We start from the raw sequence: 17,007 nt of genomic DNA on the forward strand, positions 1-17,007 counted from the left end.
CCCTCTCCATCACTCCAGTATATACGATCTACATGATGCACTGCAGCAACTCACCAAGTTTGCTTCAACAGCACCTCCCAAGCCTCATGATTCCTACCACCGAAAAGGACAAGAGCAGCAAGATCATTGAAGCACCACAGCTCCAAATCACACACCATCTTGACTTGGACATGTTTCGTTGTTCCTTCATCATTGCTGGGTCAATATCCTGGAATTCTCTACCTAGCACCAGCGTGGAAGCACCATCACTGAAAGGACCGTAACAATCCAGGGAGAAGGCCCATCACCACCTTCTAATGTAACCTTGCTAAAGTCGCCCTCATCCCAACAACATATATAAAAAAACACAGAACAAGAAAGTCCCAATATTCGATTCTGGCCTGTGCTGAGTTAAGGTAGTTGGCTGAGATTGACACGCCAGCCAACAAAATAGTCTTTTCCTGTTCATCCCATCAAAACCCTTCATAATTTTAAAAACCTCAACTGACTCTCTTAGCCTGCTCGGCTCCAGTGCAAACAGCCCCAGTATCTCAAGTCTCTCCTCATAACTACAACTTCCCATTCCTGACAGCATCCTGGTGAGTCTACATTATATGCTTTCTATGGCTTTAATGTTCTTTCTATAATGAGGCACTCAAAATACCAAACAAAACTCAAACTGTGGTCTCATCATTGTCTGGTACAAATTTACTATTTCTTCACTCCTGTACTCTTATATGATACTAGTTATGAAATCTAAAACCAAGGGAGGGCTAAGAAGCATGCACAAATAGCTCCCTTAATAATAGTTCAGGTTGGATGGCCATTCTAATATTTTTTTTTATTATTCATGGGATGTGGGCGTTGCTGGCGAGGCCTGCATTAATTGCCCATCCCTAATTGCCCTTGAGAAGGTGGTGGTGAGCCGCCTTCTTGAACCGCTGCAGTCCGTGTGGTGAAGATTCTCCCACAGTGCTGTTAGGTAGGGAGTTCCAGGATTTTGACCCAGCGACGATGAAGGAACGGCGATATATTTCCAAGTCGGGATGGTGTGTGACTTGGAGGGGAACGTGCAAGTGGTGTTGTTCCCATGTGCTTGCTGCTCTTGTCCTTCTAGGTGGTAGAGGTTGTGGGTTTGGGAGGTGCTGTCGAAGAAGCCTTGGCGAGTTGCTGCAGTGCATCCTATGGATGGTACACACTGCAGCCACAGTGCGCCGGTGGTGAAGGGAGTAAATGTTTAGGGTGGTGGATGGGGTACAAATGAAAAGCTCTAATGAAAAGTTTGCTTTAATAGTCTCAATGTGATTCAAAAACATTGATAAATTGCACAAGAAAGGCGTTTAATAAGAGTTATAAAATCAGCTAATACGATGGCAATGTGAAATTATTGCATATAGGACAATGCACAGGATGGAGCGTGATCCAAAGCAGTAAGAGTTCAAAGAGTTCAGGTGACATCATGAACTGCAAAAGATTGGCTTCAATGGCTCAGTGTATCTCCAGAGTTCAGATTGTGTGTCTTTGATATACCCTCCACAAAATATACATAGGTGGAGCTCAGAGGGCACTATACACAGAAGATGTTGGAAATACACAGCAGCTAAGTCGGCCTCAAAAAGGCAGCTTAACATTTGGGTGGGATCCTTCCTTAAAAACTGTTCAGTCAAAGAGACCACCCAAAATAGTGAGCCATCTTTACCCTTTCAGATGATGGACCTGTTGTGTTTCCGACACCTTGTTTTTATTTCCATAATTTAAAGAGGGGTTTTCTCTTTACCTTAGTGGCTTTATCAGAGATGTAGCAAGCAGGAATGGAATGCAACATAAAATCTTACAGCACAGGAGGCCGTTTGGCCCATTGCGCCGATGCCGGATCTTTGAAAGAGCTATCCCATTAGTCCCACCCCCCTGCTCTTTCCACATAGACCTGCAAATTTCTCCCCTTCAAGCATTTATCCAATTCCCTTTTGAAAGTTACTATTAAATCTGCTTCCACCGCTCTTTCAGACAGTGCATTCCAGCTCATAATAAGTCGCTGTGTAAAAAAAATTCTCATCTCACTTCTGGCTTTTTTGCCAATTATCTTAAATCTGTTTCCTCCAGTTACTGACCCTTCTGCCAGTGGAAATAGTTTTGCCTTATTTACTCTATCAAAATCCTTCATAATTTTGAATGCGTCTATTAAATCTCCCTTAACCTTCTCCGCTCGAAGGAGAACAACTGCAGCTTCTTCAGTCTCTCCACATAACTGAATTCTCTCATCCCTGGTATCAGTTGGGTAAATCTCCTCTTTTTTTAAATTCGTTCATGGGATGTGTGCGTCACTGGCAAGGCCGGCATTTATTGCCCATCCATAATTGCCCTTAAGAAGACGGTGGTGAGCCGCCTTCTTGAACCACTGCAGTCCGTGTGGTGAAGGTTCTCCCACAGTGCTGTTAGGTAGGGAGTTCCAGGATTTTGACCCAGCAACGATGAAGGAACGGCGATATATTTCCAAGTCGGGATGGTGTGTGACTTGGAGGGGAATGTGCAGGTGGGTGTTGTTCCCACGTGCTTGCTGCCCTTGTCCTTCTAGATGGTAGAGGTCGCCGGTTTGGGAGGTGCTGTCGAAGAAGCCTTGGCGAGTTGCTGCAATGCATCTTGTGGATGGTACACACTGCAGCCACGGTGCGCCGATGGTGAAGGGAGTGAATGTTTAGGGTGGTGAATGGGGTGCCAATCAAGTGGGCTGCTTTGTCCTGGACGGTGTCGAGCTCCTCGAGTGTTGTTGGAGCTGCACTCATCCAGTCAAGTGAAGAATATTCCAGCACACTCCTGACTTGTGCCTTGTAGATGGTGGAAAACTTTGGGGAGTCAGGAGGTGAGTCACTTGCCGCAGAATACCCAGCCTCTGACCTGCTCTTGTAGCCACAGTATTTATATGGCTGGTCCAGTTAAGTTTCTGGTCAATGGTGACCCCCAGGATGTTGATGGTGGGGGATTCGGCGATGGTAATGCCGTTGAATGTCAAGGAGAGGTGGTTAGACTCTCACTTGTTGCGGGTGGTCATTGCCTGGCGCGAATATTACTTGCCACTTATCAGCCCAAGACTGGACGTTGTCCAGGTCTTGCTGCATGCGGGTACAGACTGCTTCATTATCTGAGAGGTTGCAAATGGAACTGAACACTGTGCAATCATCTGCGAACATCTCCATTTCTGACCTTATGATGGAGGGAAGGTCATTGATGAAGCAGCTGAAGATAGTTGGGCGTAGGATACTGCCCTGAGGAACTCCTGCAGCAATGCCTTGGGGCTGAGATGATTGGCCTTCAACAACTACTACCATCTTCCTTTGTGTTAGGTATGACTCCAGCCACTGGAGAGTATTCCCCGATTCCCATTGACTTCAATTTTACTAGGACTCCTCGGTGCCACACTCGGTCAAATGCTGCCTTGATGTCAAGGGCAGTCACTCTCACCTCACCTCTGGAATTCAGCTCTTTTGTCCATGTTTGGACCAAGGCTGTAATGAGGTCTGGAGCCGAGTGGTCCTGGCGGAACCCAAACTGAGCATCGGTGAGCAGGTTATTGGTGAGTAAGTGCCGCTTGATAGCACTGTCGATGACACCTTCCATCACTTTGCTGATGATTGAGAGTAGACTGATGGGGTGGTAATTAGCCGGATTGGCCTGCTTTTTGTGGACAGGGCATACCTGGGCAATTTTCCACATTGTCGGGTAGATGCCAGTGTTGTAGCTGTACTGGAACAGTTTGGCTAGAGGCGCAGCTAGTTCTGGAGCACAAGTCTTCAGCACTACAGCTGGGATGTTGTCGGGGCCAATAGCCTTTGCTGTATCTAGTGCACTCAGCCGTTTCTTGGTATCACGTGGAGTGAATCGAATTGGCTGAAGACTGGCTTCTGTGATGGTGGGGATATCGGGAGGAGGCCGAGATGGATCATCCACTTGGCACTTCTGGCTGAAGATGGTTGCAAACGCTGCAGCCTTGTCTTTTGCACTCACGTGCTGGACTCCGCGATCATTGAGGATGGGGATGTTTGCAGAGCCCCCTCCTCCCGTTAGTTATTTGATTGTCCACCACCATTCATGACTGGATGTTGCAGGACTGCAGAGCTTTGATCTGATCTGTTGGTTGTGGAATCGCTTAGCTCTGTTTATAGCATGTTGTTTCTGCTGTTTAGCATGCATGTAGTCCTGAGTTGTAGCTTCACCAGGTTGACACCTCATTTTTAGGTACGCCTGGTGCTGCTCCTGGCATGCTCGTCTACACTCCTCATTGAACCTCGTTGATCCCCTGGCTTGTTGGTAATGGTAGAGTGAGGAATATGCCAGATCATGAGGTTACAGATTGTGCTGGAATACAATTCTGCTGCTGCTGATGGCCCACAGCGCCTCATGGATGCCCAGTTTTGAGCTGCTCGATCTGTTCTGAATCTATCCCATTTAGCACGGTGATAGTGCCACACAACACGTTGGATGGTGTCCTCAGTGCGAAGACGAGACTTCGTTTCCACGAGGATCGTGCGGTGGTCACTCCTACCAATACTGTCATGGACAGATGCATTTGCGACAGGTAGATTGGTGAGGACGAGGTCAAGTAAGTTTTTCCCTCATGTTGGTTCGCTCACCACCTGCCGCAGGCCCAGTCTGGCAGCTGTCCTTCAGGACTCGGCCAGCTCGGTCAGTAGTGGTGCTACCGAGCCACTCTTGGTGATGGACATTGAAGTCCCCCATCCAGAGTACATTTTGTGCCCTTGCTACCCTCAGTGCTTCCTCCAAGTGGTGTTCAACGTGGAGGAGGACTGATTCATCAGCTGAGGGAGGGCGGTAGGTGGTAATCAGCAGGAGGTTTCCTTGCTCATGTTTGACCTGATGCCATGAGATTTCATGGGGTCCGGAGTCAATATTGAGGACTCCCAGGGCCACTCCCTCCTGACTCTTTATCACTGTACCGTCACCTCTGGTGAGTCTGTCCTGCCGTTGGGACAGGCCATACCCAGGGATGGTGATGGAAGAGTCTGGGAAGTTGGCTGAAATGTATGATTCTGTGAGTATGGCTATGTCAGGCTGTTGCTTGACTAGTCTGTGGGACAGCTCTCCCAATTTTGGCACAAGTCCCCAGATGTTAGTGAGGTGGACTTTGCAGGGACAACTGGGCTTGGTTTGCCTTTGTCGTGTCCAGTGCCTGGTGGTCCGATGCCGGATGGTCCGTCTGGTTTTATTCTTATTATGACTTTTTGTGGCGATATTGTACAACTGAGTGGCTTGCTGGACCATTTCAGAGGGCAGTTAAGAATCAGCCACATTGCTGTGGGTCTGGAGTCACATATAGGCCAGACCAGGTAAGGACGGCAAGTTTCCGTCCCTAAAAGACATTAGTGAACGGTCGTTTCATGGCCACTATTATTGATACTAGTTTTTTTTTGTTCCAGATTTTATTTAATTAATTGAATTTAAATTCCCAGCAGTTTGAACTCATGACTCCAGATTATTAGTCCAGGCCTCTGGATTACTAGTCCAGTCACAGAACCACTATGCTACTGCACCCTCTCTAAGACCTTGACATTCTTCCTAAAGCGTGGTGCCCAGAATTGGACACAATACTCCAGCTGAGGCCTAACCAGTGTTTTATAAAGATTTAGCATAACTTCCTTGCTTTATCAGGTCCATCAGGTTTTATATCATTAACAGGGAAATAGCAGGCCCTGCACACATTTTATCAGATACTTCTAAGAAACACAGTTGAACCATGTGTGACTATTTTACAAACCTTGGCCACCATTCTGGCACCCTCATCCTTTCTGTCAAGTGACAGAAGCAACAGTACCTGAATATGCAATTACCTTTTGAAGATCATCTTTCTCCTGCTTCATGGATTTGATTTGCTTCTCAAGTGCTTTAATTTGCCTACAACCCTCTTCAAAATCTCTCCTGATGATGCTCGCTTCTTCGAGCTGCTGCTCCAGCTGACCAGAATCTGGAACAAGCAGCAGAATAATTGGTTACTTCACCTCACAGAAATGTCATCTTTTACTGTTTAACAGCTGGCTTCTGTTTTAAACTGTTCCTCCTCAAAAAACATTATTAAAAGGATGGCCTATTGTGAAAACTAAAAGATTAAAGATGTTGCATTTAGTGGGGTACCAGGGCTGGCGGCTGACACAGGGGTCTGGTGGCAACACAAGCGTAAACTTACATTGTCCCCCACTTACAGTGGTGGCTGGTGTACACCGTTACGTAGTTTTCTCTGAAATGGAATTTTGCATCAACAGAAACTCAGCCCCTTCCAATTACGATTTAAAGACTATATCTAGATTCTGTACTTAATGTAAGGGGAAGAAAAGGGAAAAAATACAAAGATAGGCTCTGTTCCCTCACTGAAAACTTGTAAGATATCTAGGTTGACAGGCTGAAGTGCAGACAGTGCAGAAATTAAGAAGGGAGCCTTTGATGGAATACAAAATATTCCTGGCTCCTGAGCAGCTTTTGGTATTTTTAAAAATTCGGACCATTATTACAGGGACATGATATATATGGTATTTCAGTTTGAAAAACATCTTAGAGCAGAGGCTCCACAACACGCCACTACCGGTCTTGCAATGTAGACACTGATAAAATAGTTCAAGGTGTAACAGTATATGCAATCCACTTGGATTAGATGAATTTTATGGGATTAAGAGTGGAGTGAGTCAGAGATGGCTCCCCTCACCCCCGGCAAATTATTTCCTGATATAATCACCAATTCCAGAATGCCAGATAGGATCCTGTACAGCATCAGGCCAAGCAGAGGCAGGGTGGACAGCAAGAAAGATACCAGGACTCATTTAAGCACAACGTTAAGCTCCGTTATCTTGGTGTTAACAGCTGGGAAAACGTCACAGCTGATCACATGAGATGGCCAGCAGCGAAATGGGATCAATGCCAGCAATAGCGTTCTGCCCTCCTGAAGAAGTGGCAGAAACGTGAATAGTGGTTGACTGTCGAGCCCAGGAGGGTGTCTGTGTCTGTGAAATTTTCAGAAGAGTTTGTCTCTCTTGTATATATTAGCATCACAATCATCCACCGATTGCCTTTCTAACGGTTGTTATCTTCAAATACGAAGGACTCCCACCAACACAACTTCACATCCCACAAATCATGTTGAATATTCCTGCACTATGAAGCACCACAAGCAACCTCTGAAGTAGTGTTGAGAACCAATTCTTGCCCCTGCTTTAAGAAGGAGGTGCTCGTGATCTTTCAGCCACCACAATAATACTCCTTTGACTGAGAGAGCAATATAGTCCCTCAGGACAGTGAATGCTGCTGCTACTTGTTGTCAGCTCAAGGCATTTTCATTCCTCCTTTCCCCCAGGATTGAATTCTGGGTAAGCCATGTCCTTTTCACACCATTGGTGCATTAGGACTTTTTGAATCTCACCAATGTCTGATAGGCCGAGTGCAACACTTCGCATTGGATTATTTAATCTCCATTCCTCCTCCCCCCAATGTATATCAGACATTTGAAACTCCAGCTCTTTTCACAGTCGTCCCTCTTAGAAGGTCAGAGATTACAAGAGGTTTTAAGACATTTGGAAATCTCCAACGCAATGCATTGGTCTTTTGAATTCTCATGAATAAAACAGTGCAGCATGGAGAGCCCTATTTCACACTTCCATACTGTTCCCTAGGGCTCGCACCTGTGCCTGAAACAAATCAATAATCTATATGGAGAAATTCCAGGGACTGGGAAGGGTGATTTTGCAATTGTATTCTGGTGGGAGGGGGCTGCCATTTGGCGCAGAACCCAGATGCGCCGATTCCTGGCCCATGTTCATTTTGCTGGATACATGCAGAGGGGCCAGGTACTTCTTCGGCCCACCCACGTGTTACATCCAGGGAAATGTTGGGGGCATGGCTGGGGGTGTTGACAGAAATTCTGCCCAGCTTACACACGTTAGGCTCAGCAGGACTTACACTCTGTCAAGAGCAGGCACAGGCTCTACTCTGGGCTTTAAGAAGGCCCCATTGTTGCAGCAAAACAAGTAATCGATCCCAGAGGGAAGTAGGATCAAACATTTGACTCCTTCTCTTTGGTACACAGGAGACCCCCATCGGAGCAGGGTGCCACTCAGACCTTCACCACCTCATTGGGGCGGGCACCTCAGTTGCACCTCCACAGCACACCTCTTCGCCATTCTCTGTACAGCAGTTAATGCTCCAATCCCTGCCAGTGTGGGAAGGTACCAAGGAGGGACCAGAGAGCAGGACAAACGCCTAGAGTACACCACTCCATCACACCACCCAGCAGCACTGGCAATGGTAAGCTGTCAAAGAACAGACCAAGCACTGGCCCCATCAGCCTGAAGTGCTGCATGAAGAAGGGAGAAAATATCAACAATTTAAAAAAACACATTGCTGTCTCACCATCAAGCAATAAAAATGTGTGAGGCTTTCAACATCATAGAAGTTTCACTATGGGAGGCCAATCATCCCAGTGCCAGTGCTATTTCCCAATCAGAGCAGGGCTGACTCAATAATCCCGGCTAAAAAGCTGCCAGGACTATTGCACAGGGGCCAAATTTCTCCCCACTGGGGTAATAAGCTGCAAGTCTAGTTCATGAATCTCATTTGAACACACTTGCGCAGGGAGTATGATGAAAGAGTCCGAGCAGAATAGTGGGAGGGTACAACTCTTAACGAGTTGCTGCTGAAAATTACAGGGCTAAAGAGTGCATGTCTAAAAAAACACGCGTGAGTGGACAGGGGAAAGAATGACAATCCAACATGGAGTCTGTAGGTGGACGGCAGGGCAGTACTGTTCTGCTGCATGATGTGGAAGCCTAGTTTGACATTCCAGCATGTGACCTCCAGAGACCTGCAGTACACTATGTCTGACAGGTGGGGGTGGCCAGGCTCAGCACGGTTTGCAGTACTTGCAGACGAAGAAGACGGCATACTCAAAGGAATTTGGTACAAAATAACCATCCAACAATACCAGGTACCAGGTTAGATGACATAAGATTCCATGCCACAAAGTGATGCCAATGAGGCTGTTCCACATTTAGTGCTCATTCATGCCATGCCCTTCCTTACCAATAGTTCAGAAAGGCACAAAGTCAAGATGCAACATACAATTGAAAGCCTTACCACATTCACACCTTCCAAGGGCTTCATATATCAAACCACTGTAAGATAAACATGACCACTTACTAACAACATGGGCAGTCATTGGGCAGTCATACTATTCAGTGAGAAAGGACATAAAGTGATTGCAACGGTCTGACCAACTCATCAGTCATCTGTGCGATCCATGTCTGGGTGGCACGTTAGCTAATATTGCAGTGCTAGCTGAGAATTAGCCATAAGCATGATGAGGGTAGCGATGACCTTGTCATTCACTGGCAGCGCCATCCTTGCTGCAGATGGCACACTCTGTCCTGCTGACTCGGAGCAAATTGAGGAAGCTGCCCTGGGTCACTGGCAGGTAAATGTACCATGGTATACAGATATACTGCTGAGCCTCCGTCATGCCTTCTTTCATATTGTACCACCTCAACCATCAAATACAGTATTCGAAGTGTTTTGAAAACAAATGTAAACATTACAAAAAGACGCAAAAAAATTTTGGAAAATAAAGATTTCAGAAATATGGAAAAAATGTTTCACAAGTGACATTGTTTAACAAGGATACTTTAAATTTCAGCATGAAAACATATAACGTCAATTCAAGAGCTTCTTTGGCCAGGGAGCTTCCCTTGTTCTCATTCCAACTGGATGCATAAAGAAGAACAAGCAAGCCAAGCACAAGTACAACTGAAAAGTGCTGGGTACTAAATTTAACATCTTTGCTTAAAACATGGAGCTGTAAAGCCAAAGTGGGCCCAAATATGTTAGCTCACTAAAATTTAAAAGGCACCCTCTTTGCAGGCTCGGAAGGAAGTGGCACATGGCCTGCTCACCCAGTTCAGTGCTTCCTCTATGCCAGTTGTGCAGCTGCTCTCTTACATAGAATGTACAGCACTGAAACAGGCCATTTGGCCCAACGGGTCTATGCCAGTGATCATGCTCCACTCGAGCCTCCTCCCTCCCTACTTCATCTAACCCTATCAGCATATCCTTCTATTCCTTTCTCCCTCATGTATTTATCTAGCTTCCCTTTAAATGCATCTAAGCTAGTCGCCTCAACTACTCCTTGTGGTAGCGCATTCCACATTCTCACCACTCTCTGGGTAGTGACGATTCTCCCGAATTCCCTAGTGGATTTATTAGTGACTATCTTATATTTATGTCCCCTAGCTCTGATCTATCCTGCAAGTGGAAACATTTTCTCTATGTCTACCCTATCAAACCCTTTCATAATCTTAAAGACCTCTATCAGGTCATACCTCAGTCTTCTCTTTTCGAGAGAAAAAAGAACCCCAGCCTGTTCAGTCTTCCCTGATAGGTATAACCTCCCAGTTCCAGTATCATCCAAGTAAATCTTTTTTGCAGCTTCTCCAGTGACTCTATATCCTTTTTATAATATGGAGACCAGAACTGTTCACAGTACTCTAAGTGTGGCTTAATAAAGGTTCTGTACAAGTTTAACATAACTTCTCTGCTTTTCAATTCTATCCCTCTAGAAATGAACCCCAGTGCTTGGTTTGCCGTTTTTACGGTCTTATTAACCTGCGTCGCTACATTTAGTGATTGTGTATCTGTATCCCTAGATCCCTTTGCTCCTCTACCTCTGTTATTTTCCAAGGAGTATGTGGCCTCCTTATTCTTTCTACCAAAATGCACCCTCAGCAAATCCTATTATGCCAGGCTGTACGACGCAAAGCCCACGGGCAGTACGGCCTCCCAGTCCTTCCTGTCCTCTATCACGGAAGTCTTAGAGGACAGCGAGTGGGACAGCATGGATCGGCCACTGACCTTGGACGAGCTGACAAAGACCACCTGGTCCTCTGAGAAAAGTAAACTCCCGGAAGCGACGGCTTACCGGTCGAGTTGTACTCGGCTCTGTGGGACTGGATAAGCCCAGACCAACTGGAAGTGTACGGGGCTATGCTTCTGGCAGGCAGCATGTCAGAGTCCATGAGGAAAGGCATCATCACCCTCATCTACAAGTGGGAGGGGACGAGGGAAGAAATCAGAAATTGGCGACCCATTTCCTTGCTAAATGTTGACTACAAGATTCTGTCTAAGGCCATCGCCAGCAGGCTCAAGTCTGCTCTGGAGTAGGTGATCCATCAGATCAGACCTGTACTGTACCCAGCAGGAAGATCTTTGATAGCCTTGCGCTGCCCAGGGGTATGATCGTGAAGGGGGGTGAACATCTGCCTCATCAGCCTGGACCAGGAGAAGGCCTTCGTCAGAATATCCCATACGTACATGGTGGACGTGCTCTCCAAAATGGGTTTTGGGGAGGGAATCCACGATTGGATCCGACTGCTCTACGCGGACATCCGTAGCGCAGTCCTAATCAATGGGTGTGAGTCGGAGAGGTTTCCGATCAGATCTGGAGTCAGGCAGCGTTGTTCTCTCTCCGGTCTTGTTCGTATGTTGTATCAAGCCATTTGCTGCGTCCATCAGGAAGGACGCAGGTATCAGGGGGGTGACGATCCCAGGCAGCGGAGGCTCTCAGGTTAAGGCTTCACTGTACATGGACGACGTCACCGTCTTCTGCTCTGACCAGCAATCCACACACCGGTGGGCATCTGCGGTCGTTTTGAGCTGGCCTCGGGGGCCAGAATGAACTGAAGTAAGAGCGAGGCCACGTTTTTTGGCAGGTGGGAGACCCGATCCTTTGTCCCCTTCACTGTCAGGTCCGACTACCTGAAATTGCTGGGGATCTGGTTCGGGGGGTGGGGGGTCCCTGGCTTGCACGAAGAACTGGGAGGAGCGGATCGTCAAGGCCAAACAGAAGCTTGGCACGTGGGTGGGCCGATCCCACTCCATAACTGGCAGGAACCTGGTGCTAAGGTGTGAGGTGTTGCTCTACGTGGCCAAGGTCTGGCCCATTCCTCACTACTTCGCTGTTACAGTCACCCGAGCTGTCTTCCACTTTGTCTGGAAGTCCAAGGTAGATAGTGTCCACAGGGTCACCATGTACAAGCCCTAGACAAAGCGGGGGAAGAGCGTCCCCAATGCCACTCTGATCCGGATGGCCACCTTTGTGTGTGGCTGCCTCAGGATGTGTATGAAGCCCCAGTACACAAACACCAAGGGCTCGATATTAGCAGGGCGGCGGGTCGACTGGGTGCGTGGGTAACGCGCCCGATGAAATCAGTGTGCTCTGCACGCAATCGCAGGTTAATTGGAGCCACTTACCTGTGCTTCCGCGTTTCCAGCTGGTAAACTGCATGGCAGGCGGACTGCGCATGCGCAGCAAGGTCTGTCAGCTGGAGGAGCCCTATTTAAAGGGGCAGTCCTCCACTGACTGATGCTGCAAGAAATAGGAAAAATTACAGTATGGAGCAGCCCAGGGGGGGAAGGCTGCTCCCAGATTTAATGATGCCTCACTCCAGGTATCATTGGATGGGGTGAGGAGAAGGGGGAGGACAGAGATCATCCCCCTGGCGGGCAGGAGGAAGCGGCCTGTCTCTGCCACCAAGGCCCGGCTCGAGGTGGCAGAGGAGGTCATCAGCACCACCAACATATCGAGCACCTGCATACAGTGCAGGAGGCGCTTCAATCACCTAAGTAGGTCAGCCGAAGTGAGTACACTTACTCATTCCCCTCCCCTCCGTCTGCCACATCACCGCCCCCACCCCACATCTCCTTCTGCACTGCCAACACTACTCTATCACATCACCCCACACACCCACTCAAACCTCATCCTCATCTTACCTGCACTTACTCACCTCGCCAGTACTCATCCCGCCACTACCACTCAACCCAATCCTCATACAATCTCATGGCTCTATCTCATACTCACCCGCTCATGCATCTCTTTCACGGTCAGCCTCACTCAACCTGCCACTACCTGTGCTGCAGCCACAGGGCATGCATCACATATGTGCAGTGGGAAGCGTAAGGCAAACGTGTCATGAGCATGAAGGGGATGCACAAGGGTGTTTGAGGGTTTGTCTGGTGTTTACCTATATTTAATTTCTGATCAACTCACATAACATATTATATTGTCACCACTACTGCCACGTCTTTGCGAATCTTGTCTGGTTTGTGCAATAATGCCCTTTCCTAAGGATCACAACGAAGACCCGCAACTGATGCCACCCATTGTGTCACTGCAGAGTGGATATAGGTGTATTTGCAGGGCTCTTTTGTGCAGATGACTGAGAGACGTCACAATGTCCCAGGTGGCACCTTGGAAGGATGCGGAGGAGAAGTTGTTGAGGGCAGTGGTGACTTTGACAGCGACAGGTAAGAAGATGGTACTCGGGCCAGCCGGGAGCAGCTCGGCATGAAGGAGGCTGCAGATGTCCACGACTACATGTCGAGTGACTCTGAGCCTCCATTTGCACTGCTGCTCAGAGAGGTCCAGAAAGCTGAGCCTAGGTCTGTAGACCCTGTGCCGAGGGTAGTGCCCTCTGCGACGCAAATCTCTCTGCCGTTGCCCTCCCTCCTGCTATGCAGGTGGATGTGTCACAGCACTGTGTTGTTGAGATCCATGTGTCAGAGGTGGACGGTGTGGCCGGCGAGGCTGGTGATGCTGTTCGCCCTCCGAGGAGGTCATGACTGCAGCTACGGCGGCGCCCATCCGAAAGATGTACATCTGAGGGGGTCCGCAAGGTAGGTAACATGTCTCTGGACCCCGGGGTAAGTGTGCAAGTTGGTGAATTTTATTGTTAGGAGGAGGGTGGTGGAGGCCAAAATTTGTCCAAAGTGACAGAGTGGCCTCCTGCAATGAGTGAGGGTCTCCCCCCCCACCTGTAAAATGGACCTTTGCAACTGCCACAGGCTGATGGCTGCAATACGTCCATTTCAACTGGGAGTGTTTCCCCCAGTACGGGAAACAGTCTCAGTTCATTGCAAAATCCCATCCCTGCTAAAATATCAGGTCAATCAGGTTTGTAAACAACCTGAATTACCTGTTTAAGTACTTTAAGTGGCACCCCGTCGGCTTTAATTGCCAGCGGGAGTCCTGTATGCAGGGGCTGCGCGCATCTAAGCGCGTCACTGGGGAACCCGGAAGTGGGCGGGTTGGAGCCGGGCTCCAGACCCGCTCCGGGAAGGCCCGATTTTCGCAGCCCCCCCGCCACGAACGCACCCGATTGCAGGTGCTAAAATCGAGCCCCAAGTGTCACTACGTGCTGAATTTCTACCTGTCCAACACACTGAAAAGGCTGGGTCTGGCCATGCTGGCCGTGCAGGAGCAGGATGTCCCGTCAGGCTGGACCGCCCTGCCCTGCCCCCAACACCCCCACCTAACTCAGGTGGAGAGGTTCCTGAGGAGAAACCCCTTCAGTTCTGAGAGCCCTGCAAGGAATGGAGAAGGTGGATTCAATTGGGTTTTTCCCCGGCCAGAAGGTCGATGCCATTTGGCAGAACTTCTCGTCCCCAGAACTGACAAACAGGCACCAGGATGTAGCCTGGATGGTGGTGAGAAGGACCCTCCCAGTGCGGTCCTTCCAACACGCACGGAATCTCAGCGCCACCACGAGCCGCCCTCGAGGCTGTGGCGGGGAGGAGGCCGAGGTCCACCTCCTGATGGCCTGCCCCTTTGTGCAGAGGGTGTGGGGAGTGATGCGTTGGTATCTGTCCTAGTTCATCCCAAACAGTTTGCTAACACAGGACGCTGTGCTCTACGGGCTGTTCCCCGGGACACACACCCAGACATTAACTGCGGCTAGAAGACCATCAACTCGGTGAAAGAGGCCCTTTGGTTCGCCCAAAACCTGCTGGTCTTCCAGCTGAAGGAGCTGTCCACGAGTGTTGCCGACTGGCACGCTCCAAGGTACAGGAGTACGTGCTACGAGACGCACTGAAGCGAGGTGCAACCTATGCAAAAGCGCTGTGGGGAAAGGCCACCCCACCTTATATTGTACAGAATGTATTAGAAAATATGTATTTAAAATTGTAATAATGAGATTATAGCGTATACAATCTGCACTGTATTGCCTGGAACTGCCTTGCTGCATTTTGTATCCTTCATTGAACTGTGTGCATCTTTAAATTTTATGGAATAAAGTATATTTTGAAATTTAAAAAAACCTACCAAAATGCACCACCTCACATTTATCGATATTGAAATTCATTTGTCAATTACACGGCCATTCTGCAAGTTTAATAATGTCACGGTGCACGGAACTGCTATCTACCCTAATCCAATTTCTTAAACGCCTGTTCATGTTCTCACTCAATCTAATTTCCTTCAATGAACAAATGCAATTCCTTCAGACTCTCCATAACTTTTGAAGACTTGCTGCGTTCCCTCTCCAATTCCTCAGGGCTCTTTTGAAGGCAGGGTGCTAAAAACTGCACACATGATTCCAAAAGCAACATCAACTTGGAGTCAAGTGCCCCAGAGATGTATGTCTCCTAGTTTAAAATTAATGCCAATAGCTACATTTTAAAAAAAATAAAGGAAGCTGGGTACACTTCTTTTAATTCATTCCTATATTCTTTGGGGTAGTCAAGAGTTCAATCGGAAATGTTTTGTCACATTAACTCTACACGATCCCCAAAGTAAAACAGAAAAAATAAGACTGTGCCACAATACTGCAAACCCGGCAAAGGTTCGTGAACATTGGCAAAGCTCAGCAACTGTTTCTGGTTAAGACATCAACGGAAAAGAAAGTCGTGCGCAGTGTAATACGGCGGGCCGACTGACTATGAACCCACTTCGCACAACCAGCGAAGACCAATTTCACCCCCCGTGAGTGCATAGTTTGGTCAAGTATTTGCAGGTTCGTTCAATATTCTCTACAAGTGAACACTGATCTTCCCATACTTGGTAACGTGGCTATTTCTTATTCATTTACTACTTTAAGCCTTACAATAAAGTTATAACCTTGACCACACTCTCCTAAAATTGGAAACACATGGTGTTCTGAATGCACAAAATGTCATGTTTTATCAAATTCCCCATAGGATTTAAGAATGAAAAGCCTGGCAAACTGAGCCAATAATCTTTTTTTTAAAAGCAGGAAATTTCATTAGGAATTCATCGACAGCAGGATTGAATCCCTTCTATACAAGTGTCCCTTTCCCTTTTATTGATCACAGGCACTGATCTCCATGTGTTAATTTAATGTAATGCACTGCAACGGATTGAGTGATTCCCTGAATTTACCCCTCTCTTGCACAAGTGCCTTCCCAGTTGTGTGCAAACTGCTCAAGCTAAAAATGCAGAGGACAAGGGTCAGTATGCTGCGATTAGAGTCAGAATTTTTCACATTTCATTCTGGGTCTTCTCATTCTGAAGAGCTCCATTCAGCCCTCTTGGAGATTGGGGGCTTAATACAAAGCAGGCTAAGGAGGAGAAGTAGGACGAAGGTGAAAGAAAAGAGCTAAAGAAAACCTCCAACGTTATAGCCTGAAATATTAGGAAGCTGAAATTTTGCCTACTGATGACCTACTATATCATTTGGAAGTGCGGAGGACCCTACAATCCATTAGAGTTCATTCCTTTACAAAATAAATTAAAATTGGCCAGCAAATATTTCACTGCAACCCAAATTTGATCAAATTTCACTTTTGTATATAACTGCTTGATGTAGAATTTGGCACATATAAAGGCATTTCCCTGAGGAGCAAACTACAGCACGATAATCCATCCTTCATTCTCTCCACTGAAATCCCGACAACATTCAAAACTGTGAATGTCCCTGTGGTTTTTTCCAATTGTATTTCCTAATCAGGTTAGCAATGACAGCCCTAGCTAACTAGTTAGATCTCCCTTTACACTGCATCCACAAGCACACTCGGGTCAGAGATGGCATGAGGCAGCTGCAGAATAAAGCTCCCTCAGGACAGAGATAGCATGAGGTAGCTGTAAACTCCTTCAACACAACCTCACAAGCACATTCAGTCAACAATGTGCCACAATCTCAAACCTCAAGAGCATGAGCCCCAACTAAAACGCGACATTTCCAGTACTGA

At 47.6% G+C, this 17,007-nt stretch overlaps 1 protein-coding gene across 4 annotated transcripts in view; it reads right to left on the reverse strand.

Annotated features, from left to right (window-relative positions):
* The window catches only part of LOC137322105 (serine/threonine-protein kinase MRCK alpha-like), a 499,456-nt gene that overhangs the window by 98,379 nt on the left and 384,070 nt on the right, over window positions 1-17,007 (reverse strand). For all 4 annotated transcript variants that reach the window (XM_067985191.1, XM_067985192.1, XM_067985190.1 and 1 more), the window contains one exon: window positions 5,823-5,956. In XM_067985191.1, coding sequence (XP_067841292.1) covers window positions 5,823-5,956 — 134 coding nt within the window. The remainder of the gene's footprint in view (window positions 1-5,822; window positions 5,957-17,007) is intronic.

This window comes from Heptranchias perlo, chromosome 5, assembly GCF_035084215.1.
Source record: "Heptranchias perlo isolate sHepPer1 chromosome 5, sHepPer1.hap1, whole genome shotgun sequence".
Lineage (NCBI taxonomy): Eukaryota > Metazoa > Chordata > Chondrichthyes > Hexanchiformes > Hexanchidae > Heptranchias > Heptranchias perlo.